The sequence below is a fragment of the Lonchura striata genome, chromosome 6 (assembly GCF_046129695.1).
Source record: "Lonchura striata isolate bLonStr1 chromosome 6, bLonStr1.mat, whole genome shotgun sequence".
Classification (NCBI taxonomy): Eukaryota; Metazoa; Chordata; class Aves; order Passeriformes; family Estrildidae; genus Lonchura; species Lonchura striata.
In genome coordinates this window covers 8,334,950-8,357,144 of record NC_134608.1, presented here as the reverse complement: position 1 = coordinate 8,357,144, position 22,195 = coordinate 8,334,950, and the positions used below count along the sequence as shown (strand labels likewise).

General features: G+C 45.3%; 1 protein-coding gene and 1 long non-coding RNA gene across 3 annotated transcripts in view; one reads left to right on the top strand and one right to left on the bottom strand.

Moving 5' to 3' along the window:
• Positions 1–7,307: 7,307 nt before the first annotated feature.
• CDCA4 (cell division cycle associated 4) lies at positions 7,308–15,268 on the bottom strand. Of its 2 annotated transcripts, XM_021554500.2 has the most exons (4): positions 15,153–15,268; positions 11,630–11,710; positions 9,444–9,721; positions 7,308–9,273 (listed from the first exon to the last, which is right to left on the bottom strand). In XM_021554500.2, exons 3-4 carry the CDS (start codon positions 9,444–9,446, stop codon positions 8,518–8,520), a joined length of 759 nt encoding a protein of 252 aa, XP_021410175.1. In that variant the 5' UTR covers positions 9,447–9,721; positions 11,630–11,710; positions 15,153–15,268; the 3' UTR covers positions 7,308–8,517. The 2 variants fall into 2 exon arrangements, with proteins under 2 accessions (XP_021410175.1, XP_021410174.1); XM_021554499.2 differs by lacking the exon at positions 9,444–9,721.
• Positions 14,728–22,195, top strand: part of LOC144246466 (uncharacterized) — a 30,842-nt gene continuing 23,374 nt past the window's right edge. Inside the window, exon 1 of the long non-coding RNA XR_013340135.1 lies at positions 14,728–14,808. This is a non-coding gene — a long non-coding RNA (uncharacterized LOC144246466). The remainder of the gene's footprint in view (positions 14,809–22,195) is intronic.

The following is a 22,195-nucleotide window of genomic DNA, read 5'->3' as shown; positions in this document are numbered from 1 at the left end:
CGCTGCGTGCGCCGCGCGCGCCAGCTGCCCGCCCTCCCATTGGCCCGCGGCCCTTTCAACCTGCCCGGCAACCATTTTCTGACTGGCCGGCGAGCCGGGGGGCGGGGCTACAGTTGGTCCCGCGGCGCCGCCCAATGAGAGAGCCGGGAGAGCCGAGGGGCGGGGCTTCGCGCCGGCCTCGCCCAATGGGGACGCGGGCGCCGCCGAGTCCCGCGTTCCGCGGCGCGGCGCTCCGGGCCCGGCCCCGCCCGCGCCGCCGGGATGGCGGGGCGGCCGCGCAGGGCTCGGCTCCGCGCAGCGCCGCCGGGATGGCGGAGCGCCGCCGGGATGGCGGGGCGGCAGGGCAGGGCTCGGCTCCGCGCAGCGCCGCCGGGATGGCGGAGCGGCCGCGCAGGGCTCCGCTCCGCGCAGCGCCGCCGGGATGGCGGGGCGGCCGCGCAGGGCTCGGCTCCGCGCAGCGCCGCCGGGATGGCGGGGCGGCCGCGCAGGGCTCGGCTCCGCGCAGCGCCGCCGGGATGGCGGGGCGGCCGCGCAGGGCTGGGCTCCGCACTGCCCTGTTCACCCCTCCGTGCTGCCGCACTTCGTGCCTTGAAACCACCGCGGAGCCGCCGGCCAGCCCGCTCCAAGCCCACAGCCACCCCCGTTCCCCCCCCTTTTTTGGTATAAACTCGCAGTCCGTCTGTGACCAAAACGACCGAATTTCAGCAAAAGGCACGCCCAGGGCCTCCGCAGAGCAGCGTTCCTACAACGCCCCGGTGCCAGCGCGGTTGGGAAATGAGGCGCGCACGTCTCCCGACCAGCCCTACAGCTACGTCAAACATTGCACAATTCTCCCATGAATATTCACTTCATTTCTTTTTCTTCAAAGATGAAGTGGTTTTAGCCATGCTCAAACCTCGTATTTGCTTTTCACGGGCATTTGCGTAATCAAGTTACATTGGCACAAGCGTTTGTACAAACTAGATTTCAAAATCTGACATTGAAGTATTTGTAAGATCAATTTTGATCCTTTGTCGAACCCTGCCATGGGTTCGTTACCTGATGCATCCCCTGAAAGCTGCTTGATATAAATCCATTTTCAGAAGAGCCAATCTCTAGGACACTAAAACCAAACAAAAGGACATCTGCACAGATGGGTTCCTACACTGACAGCAAGCACAGACCAAGTTTACACACAAAGTTCCATGTCGGGCTCATAACTACTGCAGAAACATTTGCAGTTTTCTGGTGGAGATACACTACAACTTCGATGAAGGATCAGCTGCTTTTTGTGATTATTCAGCAAAGGAGATTTTTTTTCTTTTAAACCCTCAGGTCCAACAGATTTTAACCCTTGTGTCTCCTGATGGGCAGTTGTGAAGGGGTAGGAGTGTGCAGGGGGGGAGAGAGACAGAAAGCTGGAGCTGACCCCCACGGGTGAGGACAAGGGCATCGTCTCTCCAGGCCACCTCTCTCCTGCAGCACGGTGCCCTCAGTTCCTCAGCCACAGCTGCGCTCTGACCTCACTGCTGGAGGTCGCAGAGCACAGAAGGGAGCGAGTGCTGCCATGAGAAGCACTAATGAATCCTTTTTGACATGCTGCCGGAGCTGTGTCACCTCCCCAAATGGCTGAGGGTGACACCCCGACCCCCATGGTACATCTGCTGCTCCAAGTGTAAGTGCAGGACCTGTGTCAGCACTGAGGGGAAGGAATGGACCAAATACCTCCTCCAGATCCCTTCCTTCCCACCACACACTGTGGCTTTAGTGGAGGAGTAACTCTGAGATGTTCAGGATTCTTCTGTCTGCTAAAGTCAACCAGGGACAACCAGAAATATTGCACCAGGACCGACCCCTGCCATATGCTGGGGATTATCTCCAAGGGATAGACACACAGGACAGGCGTACAAAGGTAGCTGGTGCAGAAGGATGGATCTGGAATCATTATGTCTAATACAGCATATAAAGGGGTAGTTTAACTAGCAGTTAAACTAAACTGTTTGGTGTCCCCATAGCTTGAGCCAAGATTAGGCTTTGTAGACTTGATCCCTGCAGGCCAAAATCTGTGACCTCTGGGCAGCCCTGCAGCACCAGTACAGTTCTGGACAATTCTCCCTCTCCAGCTCAGTGCTTGAGCCTCTGGTACAGCCATTCTTCTCCAGTCCAGACCTCCCAGAAAGACACCAACATCATGTCACCCTGCTCTCCTCACTCTTTCTTGAGAGATTACCCTAAGGTGGTCAGCTGTTCTGCAAGCAGTTTTTGTTCTGTGCAATAGAAAAGGGTGAATGTGTTCTATAGTGGATGTTTCTAGAAAGGTCAGTTGTTTCAAGCATGCTCTGACAAGAGCTACAGCAAAAAAAGAACCTGGAGTTGTTTAAATGCATGCATGAGAACTTTAGATTCATAGCTTAATGCTTTAAGAAGTTCATAGAAATGACAAAAAAATACAGTGATTATTCACAAAGCATTTGGTCACTTTTTTGCTTGTGTTAACAGTGGGATTCACATAAAAGAACTGGAACCTCATTTAGCTTGGCAATATTTAATGTCTCATGTACTAGAGGAGCCATGCTTGTCTCACACAGTGAAGAATTCAGAGGGCTGAGCTCACATATAAGGTCTTTCTTGACAAAATTTTCTTTTAAAAGGGCCTTACATTCTCAAATGAGGTCATGTTCTAGGAGTCTAATGCTCTCCCATTTTGACTTGAACTAAGCTTGAGGCAGAGGACTCTATATGATTTTTAATGATTTAAACATGGCCTTTCAGTATGACTATACTCACTGCAGCCGGCCCGGATGACATTCTCACGAGCAGCATATTTGCTTCTGCAGCAAATTTCACATAAACCAGGAAAAAACACAACCCCCAAACCAATCAAGGTATGTATATAACTCATCTGAAAGGAACGCTGGGGGTTTGCTACTTCTTCTTACCTTCATACTTGGCAACTATTCGAAAACACAGTTCCAGGAACACAAGAACTAATGAAGACTGCTTTCCTATGGATTTATGCCTGTGATTAATTACTCTAAGGTAAGAGCTCTAGTTGAAACTAGTCTCATGCCTGGAAACTTATGTCTCTGACTTATGTGGATTACTGGTTATCAGTACAGAATGCTGTTTTCTTCTGGTATCTACACACTTGGAAACATTCTCAAAATGTAGTGACTGTGAGATCTGATGGATTTGATTGACATGAATTGGCTATTCTAAAGCTGAATGGCAGAATGATCCCGTTATGCCATCCTTCCACAGGGAAGTGAGAAAGGCAGAGCACACTGTACTAAACTCTGGTGGTTTTACCACCTCTTGTTGATGGTAAAGCCTCTGTGAAGAAACTATTCCTACACTTACTCAAGTTTATTAGAAAAAGCCATAACACAAGATGGCTATTAAAAACCTAACAACACCTTACAGAACATTTCTCAGACTAGGAAATTAGCCATTGTTCTCTTTTGTCAAAATAAATTGTAAATTTGTAAATTGTATAAAATTTACAATTGTAAAATTATTTCAAACACAGAAAAGTGAATTTGGTATATGCACTGTTTTTTTTTTTTCTTTTACATATTAAACTCTTTTTGGTTTTGAGTTTTTTATCAACATACCCACTCTTCCCTTTGGAAGTCCTGTTTTGTCAGCTTGCACAACTCCAGGCTGAAGTTGCATTACTTTTTCTTGATTTCCTCTCCAAATCTTGTCTGTAAATGGAACATGAAAAATAGTATAAACTGTTTCCTTTGCTGCAGCATTTTACTATCGCAGTACACCCTTGCACTTCCCACTCCTTGGGAAGCTCCATGGGGACTTTCAAATACAGCATACATGGGGATACAATTTCTCTTTAATTCTGGTTTTACAAAAAGTCAATCACCTGTATCTTCTACTACTCTTCCCTAAAAAGATGACAGTTGAAATTACTCAAATGTTTCCCTAGTAATGCAAAGCAGCTGCTAGCATTAGGTTTTCCTGTTGACATGTTTGTCATGCATGAACATTTACCACAATAATTATTCAAGTCATAAACCACTCATATTTGGGGAATGTTGGACAAGCAAATGAATATTGGCTTTTTTAAAGAAAGAGCAACCATATAAACTGATGAAAAATCATGTCAAATAATGAAATTTTTCACTAGGTTTTTTTTTCCAAAAAAAGCACTACAAACTAAAAAAAGCACTAAAATAAGTCTCTTTCCTGACAAATTATTCAATGGGATTTCACCTCTCGATGAAAATTCCTTGGAAAAAAAGTAGGAAAACTTATCTTAACTGTCAGCTTTGCAAGAGACACCAAGAAAAGTTCAATCCTTGCAAAACTTCGTATTTGATAAGCCATATTGAGAAAAGTACGTATGTTCCCAAGATGTTTATTTCATTTCTTTGAAACTTGGTGGCTTTTTACTCAGTATTAGTCAGTGTGAAATAACACTCATTTAAGAACTGATGAGCAAACAAAATTTGTCATCATCAGTCATGGTTTTTTTTGCATATGGGTCTACATCCTAGGCCTGAGAAACAAGTATATTTTCACTTTGAACAGAAATAAATTTTGAAAGTGTATTTGTCTTATCATACATATCAGAAAGCAAATGTGTTGGGTTTTTTTAATTCTAGCTTTTGACAGTTCATTTACGTATAAGGGAATATGGAGTAAGTTGCAGCACTGTAAAGCAGTCAACAAATAAATATTCTGAGACACAAAAACTCCATAATGGTCTCGTAATTACAATATCATACTATACTCTCAGTCAATTTACAATAATGCCTTTTAAAATGCTTACTAAAGCAGCCCAGACATACCCTAGACTTCAAAAAAGTCTAAGGACAGCTTTGAGAACAGGTAATTCCTGGTGAGTCTGAAGGCTCAGCTCATGTGTGAACCCCTAACCTGCTCCAGGCTGAAACCCTTCACTGCTGTGCCTCCAAGGCAGTCTGGTCAGGACAGGTGCTTTAATTCAAAGGCCTGATTCTCTCTTCATTGACCAAATTTCTCTTTTAGACAAATATAGTCTGGTTGTAGAGACAAGTGATGTCTTTTGCTAGGCAAACTCACAGAGCTGAGGCAGAGAGAGGGGGTTAAAAGAAACCAGCAAACACCCCACAAACGGAGAAGCAATAAGCAGACAAGTTATTGTTACAGCAGCCTGGATCCTTGCACTTCTTGCCTTTGCAGAATGCCTGAGCTCTGATTTTCTGGCAGGGGAAAAGGAGAAATAAAAGCACAGGCACTGAAGAAGGGGACAGATCTCTGTGCTACCTGCAAAGGAAGCAGACTGGATATTAGCTGTGTGCCTGACAGCACTTTCTTTGCTGCAGGTGTACAGCCCAGTGCCACCAGCACACCAACAGCCTTGTCTGACACACGGCATTGATGCTGTGCAAGCTCCACAATTCTTCTCTAGGAGCACAAGAGAAAAAAGGCTGCTAGGAGTGGCAGCAAAATCTGCCAGAAGCCTTTCCTAATTTAAGAAGTTTATTTTTTTAAATTTCCATTTACATGTAGAAATTAATTAAATCCCCAGCAGCAAGTATCATCTCTCACAATTTGTAGTAACAGCTCACTAAAGAAATGAGAATGGCAGTTAGAAAATAAAGCTTCTTTTTTTAATTTTTTTTTTTTTTTTTTTTTTAAATCAGGAGAAGCAAAGCATGAGAAGCTGAGTTAAACTAAGACACATTATGAAAGCAATAAGGAGAGAAGCTGATTTTACAGACTGGTCTCTGCAAAGTCAGACCAGTTGTAGGCACCCAACAGTTCTGCATGGTGACTGTGCAAGTTTCAGCAATACCATTTCTTATACCTACTGAGCCAAGATATCAGGCTTGTAAGAGCACATTAGATTTGGCATAAGTTTTAAGAATGTAATAAAACAGGATATATATTTCTGTTTAATGCTTAACTCCACAAATGCCTTTTTACCTAACAGCTTTTCTGTTAAGCCAAGTAGACTATAAATTTTTTAATTAGGCACAGCTTCCTCAGTGAAGGAATGCACCCAGCTAGATGCTTTTTACAGTAATAAAGTTATAAATACACACATATGCATTTGGCATACACAGTTTAACAGTTATGAACACGTTATACTGATTCCTAGCTGTAACATGTAGACTGATGCACACTAAGGAGGTGGGGAAGAGCATTTTAAAGATATCTTAACATGAAATTGCTCATTTAAAGAAAATGGAAGGTGTGGGGCAGAGGGGAACATGCACAATTGCTCAAACCTGTGGGTTTTCAACACAGTTCAGAGCAGTTTTGGAAGTTTCCCAGAGGAACAGAAGATATTTAGTTATTCCAATCAATGCTGATGTTCCCTTTATAAAACTGAAACTGCCTGGCTCTGTTTTACCATAAGGCATTTGCTCTCCAGTTCCATGGTTCACACACAGAAAAGAATCAAGAAAAAACACCTGCAGATCTATAATTTTTGAAAGAATTTCTAATACTACAACAAACACTACAAGATAAGCCAGCTTTATTTCACTGTGAGGTACAACAGTTTTTATCTATATTTGGATCCTCCTGAATCAGCGTTTATTGCTGCAATACCTATGAGTGATCTCTCAATCAAGACACATAGCATGGGCTTCTCTTGTGTTCTGGCCGTATCCTACAGACTGAACTTGCCAGTGCCTATATGCTATTTTGTCCTTGAGCATGAAGTTATTAATCAAAGTTTAACTACAGCAACTACAAGTTACCTTATGCCAAATTTAATACAAGGAAACATCTTCTGGTTCACTGAAGACTCACACCAAGTACGTGGTTTTGGAAGATGGAGCCAATATACATTCAACTGTTGAGTTTGCAAAATTTAGCTAAATGGTATTTTTCCTCTAAGCAGATGATTCTAGAGCACATAAGCTCAGCGGTCTCCTTATTCCTGAAGTGATACTCAAATGTTCTTAACACCCCTTTGGCACCCCCACCTCCAAACCTCACTCCAGGTCTGAGAATCTGCATCATAGGTAAGGTCACAGGCAGAGCCTGCCACACACAGCAAGGTTCCCTTTTCTTGTTCAGCAACTTGCTTGGCTCAGATCTACAAAAAACAACCACGTTACTGACAGATGTCTTCCCCTGCAAGCCATGGCCAACACATTCTAGAAACCAATCTGTATTTTCCCCCTTCCCTGCACCCTGCTAGTTTGGGGCTTTTCCCCAGTAGCAACTTCTGATGGTAAACATTTGTTATTTTATAATAAAATTATAGGCTATACTCAAATTTTCCCTTTCCCCCAGAAAAAAATCTTCTAGGAATAAGCTTAGTTATATACACTCTAAACAGAATGTGCTGGAAGAAAAGACCACCATCCATGTTGTATTACATTTTTTGTTATTAAAAAAAGCCAAGAGGAAACCCTTGGTAAGAGTGGAGCATATTAATTATGACAAGACATCATGACATACCAACCAGTGAGACTTAAAGGCCGCTAATAACACTTTTTGTAGCAATTAGTGCAAGATAGTTATCCGATATAAACAAATATTTGATGGTAGACTTCAATGATAAACAATTCACTTGATGACATTTACATATAAATACACATAAATAAAACCAGCATCATTTAGGCTTGTAGTTAACAAAAAGTATGGTCTGAAATGAATTAAATGTAATTGTGCCTAGCTAGATCGAAGCTTGTCCTATAATGATACTCAAGTGTGTGGGGTATGAAAAGCATAAATGTACAATACTCAATTTAGTAAAGTACTACTCTATAAAACAGAATCATGAAAACAGCTCTTACATTTTAATGCAAAGTATAAAATTGTATATTTACATACACTTTACTGAACTACATTGGGTAGCTCATGGTAAAAAACATCCCTTTTTGAAAATTTTGCAAAAAATACATCAACTGCAGATATGATCAAAAGTTACTAAGTTAGCAGCTGACATAACATCTGTAGTAAAAATATATTTTAGGAAAATACCTGGAAAAATCTAAACACCAATAAACACTTTAAAACTATTTTTGAAGTAAAAATTGTAGCAAAACCCAGAAGAAGCTAGCAAGGGTAACAAGAAATATTGCATATTGCTCTGTAAGAGCTATGTAGCAACTTGAAACAGAAGCAGCAGGTATGGTAGGAGGTTTGTGGTGTAACAAAGTGAAACCGTAGGATAACAGGAAACCAGTTATCCAACCTCTCTGTTTATTACCATTTTTATGGGAGAAGTATAAGAAGATAAGAGAATCCCTCTCCCTGAGGATATCCTCCATCAAAGGCTAAAACAAATTGGTAAAAGGAACCCAATTTCAAGAGCCTTGGATCCCCAATGTAGAAACATTTACCATATGTACTTACAGTTCAGTGGACAATAAATCAGATTATTACACTGCAAGTTGCAGGTTAACTTTAAGAGTTAACACTATATTGCAATATGAAGTGCTTCTTAATATATGTAGCTATATAATATACAGACATCTGTAAAATACTCGTGCAGATTTGATAGAACAAACTGTGGAAATTGCTTTCTCAAGTCTTTTCTCCCATTAACAGATCTTTACCTCCACACAAGGAGGTTCAGGATTCAACAAGGATTTCCACAATATGATCAAGGTCATTAAGATCAGATTTACAATTAGAGTTAGATGCTGTATTTGTTGAAGAAGAAAATGTTTCAAGGCTATCACAGTGTCCCATTTTTGTGTTGCTCATCATGCCAGTTAACATAGTATCAAGATCATAGTAAGAATTGTCAACTTCTGAAAACAGATCTTCAACAGAATTAGGACTTTTATTCTCCAGTGTCTCAAATATTTGATCTAAAGATTTTTGAAAGTTTCCTTTATTTTCTTGTGGATTCTCCATTTCCCACACGTTGCTCTGCAGGTTTCTTGGTGCTTGCACTGCAGATGCTGTTGACATAGTTTCTGAACTATCTTGTGCCTGATCATTCTCAAAGTCTTTATTGAAAGTACCATAGGCTGGAACATGCTTTCCCTCAGCTTGATCCCTAGATGAACGACAGAGGATATCTGTTGAAACAAGACGATCCAGGGATGCCTGCCCTGTACTCTGTGTATTTATCATCTGCCAAGTCCCATCTTGAGTCATTTCCTCTTGGATCTGCCGTACCGTGTTGGCGATTAGTACCGAACGACAAAGGTTGGGTTCGACCAGCATGTGACACAGCTGAAGTTTAACCAAGGACATATCTAAAAGTGACTGCCGCTGGAGATTATAGGAAGGAATAGCTTTAATACCAGCCAGAGTCCCTTCAATGTCTTCTTCACCATCAAAACATTTTCTCTTTAATCCTCGCACAAACATTGTGTCCTGTTAAAAACAAAACAAAACAAAACAACAAACAAATAAAAAAATCATGAACAACACAAACGGCTCAAGAGGAAGGAGGGAAAAAGAAGTACTAAAAAAGAGAACAGCAAACTTTAATCTTTTATCAAAAAGCAAATTCTTTAAAGATAGAAACATCAGAATTGTCATACCATGCTCTAGAATGGCCAGTGTGGTACAACAGGGGTCAGGAACAAGTGGACCAGGTCCCAAAGGCGACATTCGGGAACCAGGGGTGAGCAGGTCCACAAGGCATGGCACCGGAGAGAGGCAGGGGCTCCCAGCTCCTGGCTCCCGTTAAGCTCCGCACCTGATGGGAGTCAGGAGCCGCTGCCTCGCACAGAAGCAAACATCTCACCGGCTGTATTTCCCCTACTGGAGAGGCAGTTTCTCCTCGCTCCTCCCGAGTTTCTACTGGCATGCTTAACCTCTGATTTTGGAAATAAAAATACAACCTGGCACACCATCTTTAAAAGGTTTGACCCCTCCAGAACATTAATATGCCTAACAGAGTAACATTAAAAAAAAACAACAAAACAAAAAAAACCCAAACATGGGCAGCATATGTGAAAAGATTTGCTTATTTGACTACAAAGACAGTAATATCTAGATTTGTTCCATGTAACTTGAGACATTCAGCAGAGGTGCCCAAAGCAGTCCTTCTGGTTCCCTTCCTTAGGTGAGTAAGTGAACCAAGTAATTCCAATAAGAACCAAGTAATTCCAATAAGAACTATCCAGTAAGGATAATCACAGTCATCCTCTGTATGGGCTTCTGTACTCCTTTCCTTATTTATAGTTGACTGTAAGACAGGAAAATTCCTGTATTTGTAGCTTAGGTTCACCAGCTAAAAATACACAGGGTGCATGCAGGCTTTTCAGTATTCACACCTAAAATCACTTGCTGAATTCTACAAGGGGTACCTCTCATGTACCAGCTCTTCTTCTGAATTGCACTAATTTTGACAACAGCGACCCATGCAAATATTGCAACTGGTCCCTTGAAATACAAAGTAACTTTTTTTTAATGCAGTATATATCACTTTTTTAAGTCTTATAAAAATTGGGTTGCAAATGAAAGCTGACACCTGACCTTTTAATTTATGCTTCTTCCTTATTTTCCTTCTATGTCTTCTGTCCTTAGAATTCCTGTTTGCCGACTATTTGGGGGCTTTTTTCCAAGGTAGTGACCCAAATGAAACAGTTCTTCAAGTAAAAGCTGATAAAACAAAAATACTATTGCTGTGTCTTTCTGTGTAACTTCCCATTTTCCTTGATAAGCCCTAAACTCTGGCTTGCTTTTCTGGTTGCTACGGTACATTCCACATATTTTCAAGGAATTCTCTCTCAGCTTTTTCAGAGACACTAAAAATCCACCAAAGGGCAACAACACTGCTCCTTTCAAAATACATTACATGCTTATCTGCTGTGAAAACCTGGGGATAACACAGTAGCTAGATAAACACTTGGTCTGACTCTGTACAACACTTGTTACATTGCTGTATATATCCGTGAAATAACCTTTGTTGGGATTTGCCAACTCTTAAAAGATTTCTTTCCACTGAAGATACAAAACTCTTTAGAAATCATAATGTGCAGAGACTACATATAGAATAAACTTGGTCTTGTAGTAATTTTTCATCTTAAAAGCTATCCATGGATTAACTATGTATTAAATACTTTGGACTTTTCTTCTAAAATTTTATCCTGACACTTAACATATTTGCACTAATAATATTAAATACTCGGTATTGTTGTTGCTCGATAGTTCCTTTTCCAGATTTTTAGACATTCCTGCAAACTTCCTATCAGAAGATACCCTATTTAATTTTTCCTACACTTGTATGTACAGTAATTTCTGAACAAACCCTTACCTCCCCCCCTGCCACGTGAAACAACCTGTAGAAACATCTTTTGGGACTGTTTACAAATCATGTATGATCACATCATCAAACATTAAACACTGTGGAGAGTTTGAAGCTTCTTTTATTTCAACTTACATTCTTCTGAAGAGTAATTAAAATGTCAATTGAATGTTAACCTGGTTTCATACATTTATAATTTGGCATCTATATGCCTTCTAAGGAACACCAACACAACAGAACACAGGAGAAAACTTGAAAACATCAATACATCACACACACTTGGGCACCTAGAAGCAGAGGAAAAACATTTATTGATTCTTAAAAGTAAACCTTTCACAGCATTCACTGATTTTTTTCTAAAACTTGCTTTCAATTAGTATCTTACATCATAAAGCCAGCTCTTTGCCATTCTGTTCTCCTGACTGCACAGAGTACCAGGTTATGGTTTCATTTAAGAAGCACAAAGTGACGTACCAGGAATGGTGTTTGATGCAGTCCTTCCTCTTCTCCCATGCTCCTGAGCAAGAGTCCATGCAGTAAAAGTGTCAGCACCACCTGGCAAGCACAGGGAAGCAGGATGTCAGGCAGGGACAGGAGATGCAGAACAAGACAGTTTTGCTTCTCTATCCTGTATGATGTGAGCATCATTCCCAGAAACATGAATAGTACTGTTAAACCCAACGCACAATTAGAGCACAGATGGGATTTGGCCAGCAATACCCCCAAAATCTGCAGCAGGAGGGAAATGCCAGTTTAATTCCAAGTCCTAGGCTATTGCCTGGACCTTTGGACCAGCACTTCCCTTATGCCAACAGCCTTGTCATTTAAAGAGAAAACAAAAATTTTTCATATGAGCATTAAAGTGTACACAAACAAAAGGTAACGAAAGCAAATCTTCCTTACTTTTATTACAAAACCATAGTTTTCACCTTTTTTGTACAAACCCATGTATATCTCTGTAGCATCTAGAGGAAATGAGGTGGCACAAACACAAAACTGTAACATAGCAAAACATGAAAGAATTTTCCTTTACAGCATCGAAACTTTATGACTAAGATTTACTTAGCAAGATGACAATAATGAAAGTAATGACAGTAATTAAACTGCTTTAACAATAAAGGCTGAGTTTTTAAAACCCATTTAAAGCATAATAAGATTTGATATCTCAAATACAACTTCACATCACATGCAACAATTCCCTTAACTACTGCAACAAAAAAGAGTGCTGTTCCAACAGGCTAGAAAAACTTTTATAATAAACAATGGAAACAATTCAGATACTTTTCTAGACATGTCTGTGCAGTACAAGACAGTTCTGTGTCTGCAACTGAAGTGCATACCTGGAAAAGAAACAAATAAAGAGGATGCACATGGAGATCTGTTCTGATTTTCTGTTTTGTGTAGTAATAAACAATTTTTCAAAATTGCTTCTCTCAAATGGAGGGGGAAGAAAATGGATGACAAAGGACTTGAGGGTGAGAGTGCAGAAAACATGTCTTTACTCAAGAAGCTGCATACTTGTTAAAATGCCACAATGGGAAAAAAAAAAACCACCTTTAACATTCTCAAGCCAAGAACTTTTGATCGCAGATATTCAAACTAAATGATGTTATGTCATGGAAACTGTATTTCAAACAATTCAAAGTCTCTTTTTTTTTATAGACTGAGCTCACAGCAACTTTAGAAACAGTGTCTTAAGGCATCTGAACTACAACTTCAGTCAGACACCATATCAAGTCAATAAACTATTTCTTATTTCTGGCAAACACTTTATGACACAATAAAAGTTCAGAAGTTTTTGCTCCCCAGGTACACTTTGAACATATTCTACAAATGAAAAGTGATCTCTTTGAGAGCCTGTGTCTGGTAACTATTTGAATCCCAAAATTTCTACTTTATTGGAGGGTAGGTGACAAGGGCATAAAAAAATCCAACATCAAACACCTCCCCCACCTCCCTTCCAAGAACTACAGGTAAAGATGGTGCAGTCATGAGAAAAACAAACTGAAATATTTTCTGATGCTATTTGGTATATCTGACAATTTCAGAGGGAGAGGCTGTGGCTGTTTGCCTCCCAAAATAGGGGACAATACAGGAGGGGACTATTGCTGTTGGTAAAAGAGCCATTATCACATCCACAAACTAAATGACAGGGGATGCTGGCAGAGCAGTTCAGTCTGTAATCTATTTATGTACTACAGAAGGAGAGTTTTCCCATGCAATATAATAATGTTTAAAACCTGCTGCATGTGATTCCATGTTCTTCCCTGGTCTATAACCAAACCACATGGACTTCTGTTAGTATAAATTTGAAGAATAGGTCCATCACAGCAGTCATTTCTCTGGGCTCTATAAACTGGCATAAATGTGTACCTCAACAACCAAGTTCTCAGTAAAAGCATATTAACTTCATAGCTATTACCAGATGCAATTAAAACTTTGCAAACAAATGACCTCCCACAAACTTCCCTACATTATCTCCAATAAGCACTCATCTCAAGAGAATTCTAAATTTGAAACTTAATTAAAATCTAAGTATCTTTTCCTATTGATTTATCTATTAACATACTCAGAAAGGCATTAGCCATTGTGTAAAACCTTTTGGTACATCAGAGGAAGACTGCTGCTGCTTCAGAGTTCAAAGTGTTCAAAATCCCCTGATAATTTGAAGCAGCACCTTTCTCTGTCCAAGAAGCAGCATCCAGACGAGCTGCATCATCTCCTTTCTTCTGCTTCCCCAGTATCATGAGCCCAAACTTTGTGTATTCAACTAAGCTGCTGTTTGAAACAGCTACGCAGAAAAACTGTTGTCAAGGAGATCACAGCTAGCTGCAGCATAGTGCACTAAGGGAAAAGGAGTTTTGTGGGTTTTGTTGTTTCACTTTTTAAAAAATAAATAATAGCATAGAATTATGTAATTCATTACAAGTTTTGCTTTTAGGATCAACAAATTCCCAGTCTGCTTTATAAAAAAGGTGCTTGAAATTTGATTCAGTTCTTATTAGAGCATCAACTTAAGACATTCCATTTTCACACGCAATTCGGACTCATATAGTGATATGCTGCCAAAGAGATAGCTAAGTACTTTAGGGAAAAAAAGCTGCTTCCCACTAACTGGGTTAACAAAGACAGGGAATTTCAGCAGTGCTTATCTTTAGGGGAAAGCAGACAAGAAGTACCCAGGCCATGCTGGAGGCTCAGTGAAGCACAGTGCTGCTTTTTGTACAGCCGTAAGTACAGTGATGATGGTTAGCACGGGAAGGCAAGAAGGAACCGTATCGCCCCTCTACCACTCTAATCCTCTCCACTCCAACACTGGCTTTTCTAAGAACCGTGGGAAGAAACCAAAGCTCTGTGTAACAGTGGAGAAAAAGACGGAAAGGGAGCTGCTACTCCTCTTTAGCCATGCACGTGTGCCCGTATGGTGTGTCGAGGTATAAGGTGGGATGCAGACACAGCAGAGGGACGGAGAGGCCAGAAGCATCGCTATTCAGACTGGAACAAAGGCCCCTGTAAAGCACTGGGGTCTGCCCACCCCCGGGGCGTAGGGGGCTGGCAGGCACCTCTCTGGCACTCGAGAGACTGGGGAAGGGGTTCCAGCACCCGGGGAAGAGCAGGCTGAGCAGATGGGGCAGGAGCCCGTGGAAACGCAGGTGGGGGCCGGGGGCGCTAAGCAGGGGGAGCCCGCAGAGCCGGGGGGAGAGGCGGGACCGGGGCGGGGAGCGAGGGGGAGCTCCCCGCCAGTGGGAGGGCAGCGGAGCGCCCGGGAGAGGCGCGGACGATGAGGGAGCGGGGCTGCGGCAGCGACCGAGCGGAGAAGTGCGGAACGGGCCGCCCGTCCCGCCCGCGCCGGCCCCCTCAGCGCTGCCGGCGGTTACTCACCGCCCCGCGCTCTCGCCGCCATTTTGATTCGATCCCGTCCCTTCAGCGGGTTCCGCCGGCACCAGCTTCCCGCGGATCCGACCCAGCCCAGCCCGACCCAGCCCACCGTACTCACCGCCTTGCCAGTGCTGTCGCCGGCGCACACCCGAGCAGGAACTCCCGCTCGGCTCCCGCCTCACCGGCGGCTCCGCGCCCGAGGGACGGGCGGGGCCAGCCGGCCCCGCCTCCCCCCGCCCGCCATCTTATTGTCAAAGCCCACAAAGGGTCCCGCGGCCGCCGGGGGCGGGCCTTCCCCGGAGACCGCGCCCACCAGGGAGCGGCGGCGCCCGCTATTGGCTGCCGCCAGGCGTTGCAGGCGGCACTCGCCGCTGCGATTGGCTACAGCGCCCGTCCGTCCCGCCCCCGAGCTCCGCCCCCTAAGGCGGTGAGGTTGCCATGGCAGCCGGGCCCTTCCCCTCGGCCGTGAGAGGCTGAGGGCGGCGGGGGCGGGGGCGAGGCGGGGCCGCCCCGATTTCAAATCGTAGCCAAGGCCCCGCGGTGCGTCTGGGCTCCCGGCCACGGGCTCCGGCGGGAACAGGTTCAGACCTGGCCGCGCTGCAGCCCGCGGGGAGCCCTGGCGGGGGAGGGGAGAGGGAGCGTTGGCAGCCCCGGGCCGGGCGCTCCCCGCCGTCCCACTTCCCTCACGGCCCGGGAGCCCCGGAGCTGCGCCCCGCGGGGGTGACAGGAGGCCTCAGCACTCCATTAGCAAGGCCTGTGGCATTTCCTGTTCGGGCCCAGCCCCGGGTCTCGCAGTCGGAGCCAGGAACCCGCGTGCTGGGGCGGGGGTGATGTCTCACCCCGCAGGCAGCCGCTGTCTGAACATGAGTCAGTAGCGAGTGCCCGGGCGGGCGAGAACGCCAGTGGCATTCTGGCCTCTAAAGGAATAGTGTGGCCAGCAGGACCAGGGAAGTGCTGGGCACACCTGGAGTACTGTGCCCTGTTCTGGGCCCCTCAATTGGGGAGGACTATTAAGGTGGCTGGAGTGTGTCCAGAGAAGAGACCAGAGCTGGTGAAGGGTCTAGAGCACAAGTTTTAAGAGAAACAGCTGAGGCAGCTTATGGATGTTTAGCCTGGAGAAGGGGAGGCTCAGGGGAGACCTTATCACTCCAATTTTCTGACAGGAGGGTGCAGCCAGGTGGAGGTTGGGCTCTGCTCCCAGGGAACGAGTGACAGGGCTACGGAGAACATAGCCTTAGGCTGTGCTGTTGGGAGTTTAGCTGAACATAACAAAGAATTTCCTCACAGAAAAGGTGATTAGGCACTGTAATGGGCTGCCCAGGGAGGCGGTGTAGTCACCGTCCCTGGAGGTGCTGAAGGAAGACTGGACATGGCACTCAGTGCCATGTTATGCAGTGCTATGTTGGACTCGATCTCAGAAGTCTTTTCCAACCTAACTGGTTCTGTCCTAAAGCTGCTGCCACCCTGCTCAGCAAAACCCCCTCAACCAAACCTTGCCGCTGTGACCCCAGCCCGATGCAGCTGCACATCTGCAAGCACTTAGGCTGCCCCAGCGTGTCTCGGTGGCTCTCCCGGCCCAGCAGCTACGTGCCGGCTGCTCCGGAGCAGCCCGGGGGAAGGAGGGGCGGCTGGCCCGGGCTGCCGGAGCGCCGCAGAGGCGGCAGCTGCTGCCTCCCGGCCCTGGGGCGGGGAGGGGAAGGAGCTGGAGAAAGGGTGGGATAAGCAGCTGGAGCTGGAGGATGGGCGAGGCTTGCGGCTGAGGTTCTTGTAAGACAGGCTGGGAAACAGCAGAGCTGTAGTGTCATACAGTAAAGCAGGAGGAAATAACATACTACAGATACCCATGGTAAAAAAAGAGTAAATGCGACCCCCTTTAGTCTTGACCAATGAATAATTTCAGAGCTGCAATTTGCGTCCAGGTCACCAAGTTCTCTTTTTTTGCCGTCCAATTGGTTGGTGTTGTTGTTCTGACGCCAATCCAAAATTTGGGACATGTTGGGGGAAAACAGGCTCAACTGATCGATGGTGCAAGGGCCTCTGGGTAGGTGAGAGGGGATGCCTGCAAGAGCTGTATCTCCACAAATAAATACAGTTCCACTAGGTAGGGTGTGAGGTTTGGAGGTAAGGGTAAATGGTTCCATTCTGTGGCTGATTTTTTTACACCAATTTTTTTGCTATGTATTGACTTTTGATTTGTTTTATTTCTGTGCACCTGATTCTTGGGACATAGGTTCAATCAGAAAATGAACGCAATAAGGGGCTTTTGCTGGCTGAGCCAAGCAATTCAAATTCATGGGGTTCCTCCTTGGCTTGTGGTAATCTTTTGAGGAACTGTTCCCAGGGAACTAAGGGATTGTACATAGGGAGGAAAGAAGAAACTAAAGGAGGAAATTAATTTGACTTGAATGGGATCCCCACAAGGCAGGTGGACATTGGGTTGGCAGTGGAGTCAGTGGACAGACAGATGTTATCCTGCCCAAGGGTCTGTGCCAGAGTTTTCCAAACATTGGCTTGTGGCTGGGAACAATCCACAGGTGGCCATGGCACACGATGTAGAGCAGAGTGGTCAGTAATATCAGCATCCTTGCGGGGCTTGGGGTCATCAAGCCTGGACTGATCTGGTGTTAATTACACCCAGAATGATGTTGACCTCTTGTGTTTGGTGTCCCCAATGATGACATACTTACATCCAATCTTGCTCCAGGTACCTGAATCATCCAGGGACACTTGGATGAAGTGAAAATGTGAGTCCTGTAGATGTAGTAGTTCCACCAGCTGAAGCCTAAAAGGTACAAAGTAAGAGGTGGTCGTTAGAATAGGTATATTGTGAGAGAGGTCATATTTACTATTAGTCAAGTCAGGTGATTTTGAATTGCAGGTTAACAACTGTCCCTCAGTGGGTTTCTGCTTTAGTTCCGTCCCCAGTGTTACTTCTGGGCCCACCCTGTTTATGTCTTAGCGCAGGGAGGAACTGCATCCAATTCCCCAGTTCTCCACATAGATGGCAGGGTCTGCTCGCTGTAGGAGGTCTTTGGGAAGGTCTCAGCGTGTGGGGCGGTTGCTTTGTCGGTGGTTTGAAGGCTGGGGTGGTATCGTCTGCTGCAATCCAATGAGGATGTCTTTGCCCCTTGTCTTGTTCCTCTGCTTCAATGATAACGTTCTTTTCACACACTTCTAGCATGTCATGCAGGGCTGGCTCCATTGGCAGGCTCAGGATGACGGCCTTGCATTGAACATTTGCATTCAGTACTGCCATCTCCTTCAGGATCCCCTGATGGACCTCTTCTTCTTTCACCTGGAGCTCCACCGCCCTGCAGAGTCTCTCAACAAAATCTATGAAAGGCTCTAGAGGAGACTGAACAATTTTTAAATAATTTTAGACAGGCCCTTTTGGTTTTAAATTAAAGAACACCAGTCAGCTTTGGCTGACTCCCGGAGCACCCCCTAGGGATTTCAAGTGCCTGTCTGGCACCTTCCTCCCACTCTGCCTCCCCACACAGATAACATATGTCCCTCAGTGTCAGTTGCTGTGGCAGGGTTATTCCACAATGTGGGAAGGACATTCTCGACCTCCTTCCTCCAGGCTGCCTCCCACAAAATAAATTCAGTGGGCGACAACAGGCAGGAGAAGAGTGACCAGAGATCAGCAGGAGTGAGATCAGAGGAGAAGGTCGCCCTGAGAAGTCCCTGAAAGCATTCATTTTCCCTTGAGAACTCTCTCTGGGCCTTACACAACTCTTTGGTGGTCTGATATGGAAGCAGGGTCCACTGGGCCTGCACATCCCCCTCTCACTGGGGTATAAAAGCCACTGGTGCAGCAGACAGAACTGGCCATAAATCATGGGAACTTCCATTTCTGGGCTCCTCCCCTCTGGAATGAAAACCAGGGAACCTTAAGAGGGACTGTGGGAACTGGAAGAAGGAGGAGGATGGGAGGGGCCAGGAGAGGGGGTGAGGACACATGATTGAAGATCCCCCCTCAGGGGTGTGACCAGGGGCAGAACTTAAGGGAGTTGTGGGTGGAGTTTGAATAAAGGACAAAACAGGAAGAGGAGGGGTTTATGGGTAGGAAGGGGTTGGAAGAGGAGATGAAGGGATTTTGGGAAGAACAAGTGGTGGGAAAAACCTTGTGGCTCCTGCCACCTTGTCTCTTCAGGGAGACATCTTGGGAAGGGACAGGATTGGGAAGGTCAAACCAAACACAGGGCTTGCGGGACGGGGCTGTACATCCTAGGGAAAGAAGGGACTGAGAAATATCCTGAGAAGTCTGGCTGGGACTCAGGCAAAGATACCGGGAATTCTGAGGGGAGCCGGGGAGTCGGTAGCAGCCCTGTGCCAAATGGCGGGTTGCTCCCTTCAGAATCCCAGTTGCAGGGGCAACAGGAGAGGGAGGAGGACTAGGAGCAGGAGAACAAGAGGGTAAACTGCCCAACAAAGGCTCATCCTCCATTTTCTGATATGATTTTACAACTGTACGAATTTGGAGACTCCAAAATGTCAATTTTGCTAACAAGTTACTCCCCGATTTTCCCAAATTACTTAATTTATTTCCAACTAAATCCCAAAAATGCACATCGGCCACAAGTGCAGGAAAATGGAGGAAGAGCCATTTCACAAGGCTCTTAACTGCCCTTTTATTGACATTACAACTCCCATCCACAAGGACCCCCACAACTTGGAAATAGACTCCTTTCTGAGCAGCGGAGAGCTTTGCACCCATGGCTCGGTTGTTAGAAACCACACAGCTCAATTAACCCACCACCCCAGATAAAAGGAGGAAAGAAGAGCAGGAAAAATCCCCAAGCCGGTTCCCTCCAGCCAAGAGAAAAAACACAAAATGCAAAGAGAGTGCCTGGCTATGCAAAAGCCACAAAAGGCACTAGTTTCCCAAAAGTGGGAAAATTATTAGAAAGGGCAGGGAGGTAGAAAGAAAGAAAGCACTCTGCACTAGGAGAGGCTGAAAACTTATCAAAACCAGCCAGAGGAAAAGGAAAGGTCCAGGATGATGGCTTCTGTCAGGAAGCGACTTCAGAGGTGCCGTCTGAGGCTACCGCTCCCATCCCCCAGGAGCACCACCCTCTAAAACAGGGCCTGCTTCTACTGGAGGTAGCTTGACACCCAGATAAATCCTCAGGAAAGCGCCAAGTCTCACCCACGAGGTCCAGTGATATTCCCAGGCCTCACATTGGGTGTCAAACTGCTGTTGTGTCTTCCCCACTGATGGCTCAGCGCTTGCCCGGCTGGACCTGACATAGCAGTCAGCAAGGGCCACCCTCCTGTTCCCCTGGGGGTTAGAAGGGAAGCTTTGGGTCCGGCCCGTAGTCGTGGGAGAGACTTGAGCGGCAATAACAGAAGAAGGAGCCAACTTCTGCAGGGGTTTTCAATCCACGTTTATTGGGAGATTCTGAGGAGCCCCCTAAATCAGGAATAGGAGGGGACCTTGGTGTCTTGTCCTATCATTCGATACCCTTGATGGAACTTTCTAGGTGGAGGGGAAGGGCTGTCGAGTGACAGGCAGACCCCAGGGCAGGGCCACAGGAAGGACTCAGCAGGATCTAGGGACAAGGGGTGGAGGAAGGAAAGGATTGACACAGGGATGGGAGGAGCCAAGAGAGGGCAGGACTACTTACAAGGGGGTGGCAGGACTAAACCACTTGATAAGACTTAATGGAATGAAACAACTTAGATAACACAACAGTGTAATAGATAATTCTCCAGGGTGGTTTTTGCATAATAGACATTTAAAACTCCCTTCACAACTCCATATAGAACTCACTTCAAACTAGAGATCCTTATGTTGGATTCTGTACAGTCAAGAAAGGTGTCTCCTTTCTTTTGTTTATTCTACCACAACATAAAAGGAACAGCCCTTGAGTTCTATTGAATCAGCAATGCAGAACAAGCCCTCTAGAACACAGTGACTAGGACAGATGATCACTGTGTTTGCTTCATAACAGGCATTTACAGCTGTCAGTGGATCACGGTGAAACTGTATTTCTAGGTCTTTACGACAGTCAGCTACAAGCCCAGAATGACACCATGTTCTCAGATGTCAGAATGCAGCCTCAGTCAAGACTCAACACATCACACAAAAGAATCCAAGTTATCCTCCTCCTCGTCCTTGTCCCAGTCCTCCAGATGCACTGGGAGAAGAACCTGACATGCTCTACAACTTGTGCTGTCTGGTAAAACTCTCCTGACTCATCATACACAACCCACAGCTCCCACACTGGTACCTGGTGTCCGTTAAGCTTCAAGGAGCTTCTTTTTTCAGAGCTAAGCACTCCATATCAGCCACCCCAACAAGAACCTCAAACACATTTGTACGCCAGTTTTCCTGCCATCTACACGGTGCAAAAACTTTGTCCAGGTACTCAGCTGTGAATTGTGCCACCTCCAAAGTTTTGCAATGTTAAGGAAGAATTTGGACCTTAGGTTCTGGGCCAGAGTCAGTTTCTTTCAGCTCAAGGTGGTGCCTCTGGTGTGGGATCTCAAACAAAGAAATCCCTGGGCCTTTATATCCTCACAGTCTGTGCACTGATTTTCCAGTGCTCAGTGTTGGTTTATGGTCTGAAGTCTTGTAACGCCTCATGGAATTCTTTCTCCATGTCCACTTGTGCAGGCCATTAATTGTTCTTATCTTCCATCCTGGGGCCCTTCAGGATCTCAACTCTTATCTGAAGAAACCCAGTCTTTCTCTGTTTACTCCCCTGCTTATCTCTCCATGCTAACAAAGTTCACTTGAAGTTCCCTGACACCAAGTTTTGAGCAGGACCCACTCATGCTAAACTGTCAGCAAGTTACAATAAAACGTAACCCTAGACAATTAATTTCTAACATTGTAATCCCCAACATGCAGTCAGCCGAGATGTAATCCTGGTAATCTCTAAATTGCTCATGAAACAAAAGATGGTCAGTGTGAAAAATATCTGGGAAAAGTACATTCCCGCTGGGCCCAGTCTTTCCTAAAGCAGTGCCTGGTTTGTCACTCCAGGAGCCATCACTCCACACACTCAGCATATTCCTGGAGCAGACAGATCTAGGCTCTGCCACCCCAGCTGCTCCTGCAGGCCACCGCCTCTCACAGCTGGTGGCAGCAGGGCCTGACCACCCTCCCACACCCCCCGGCAGCCCCAGCTCAGCAGGAATTCAAACAGGTAT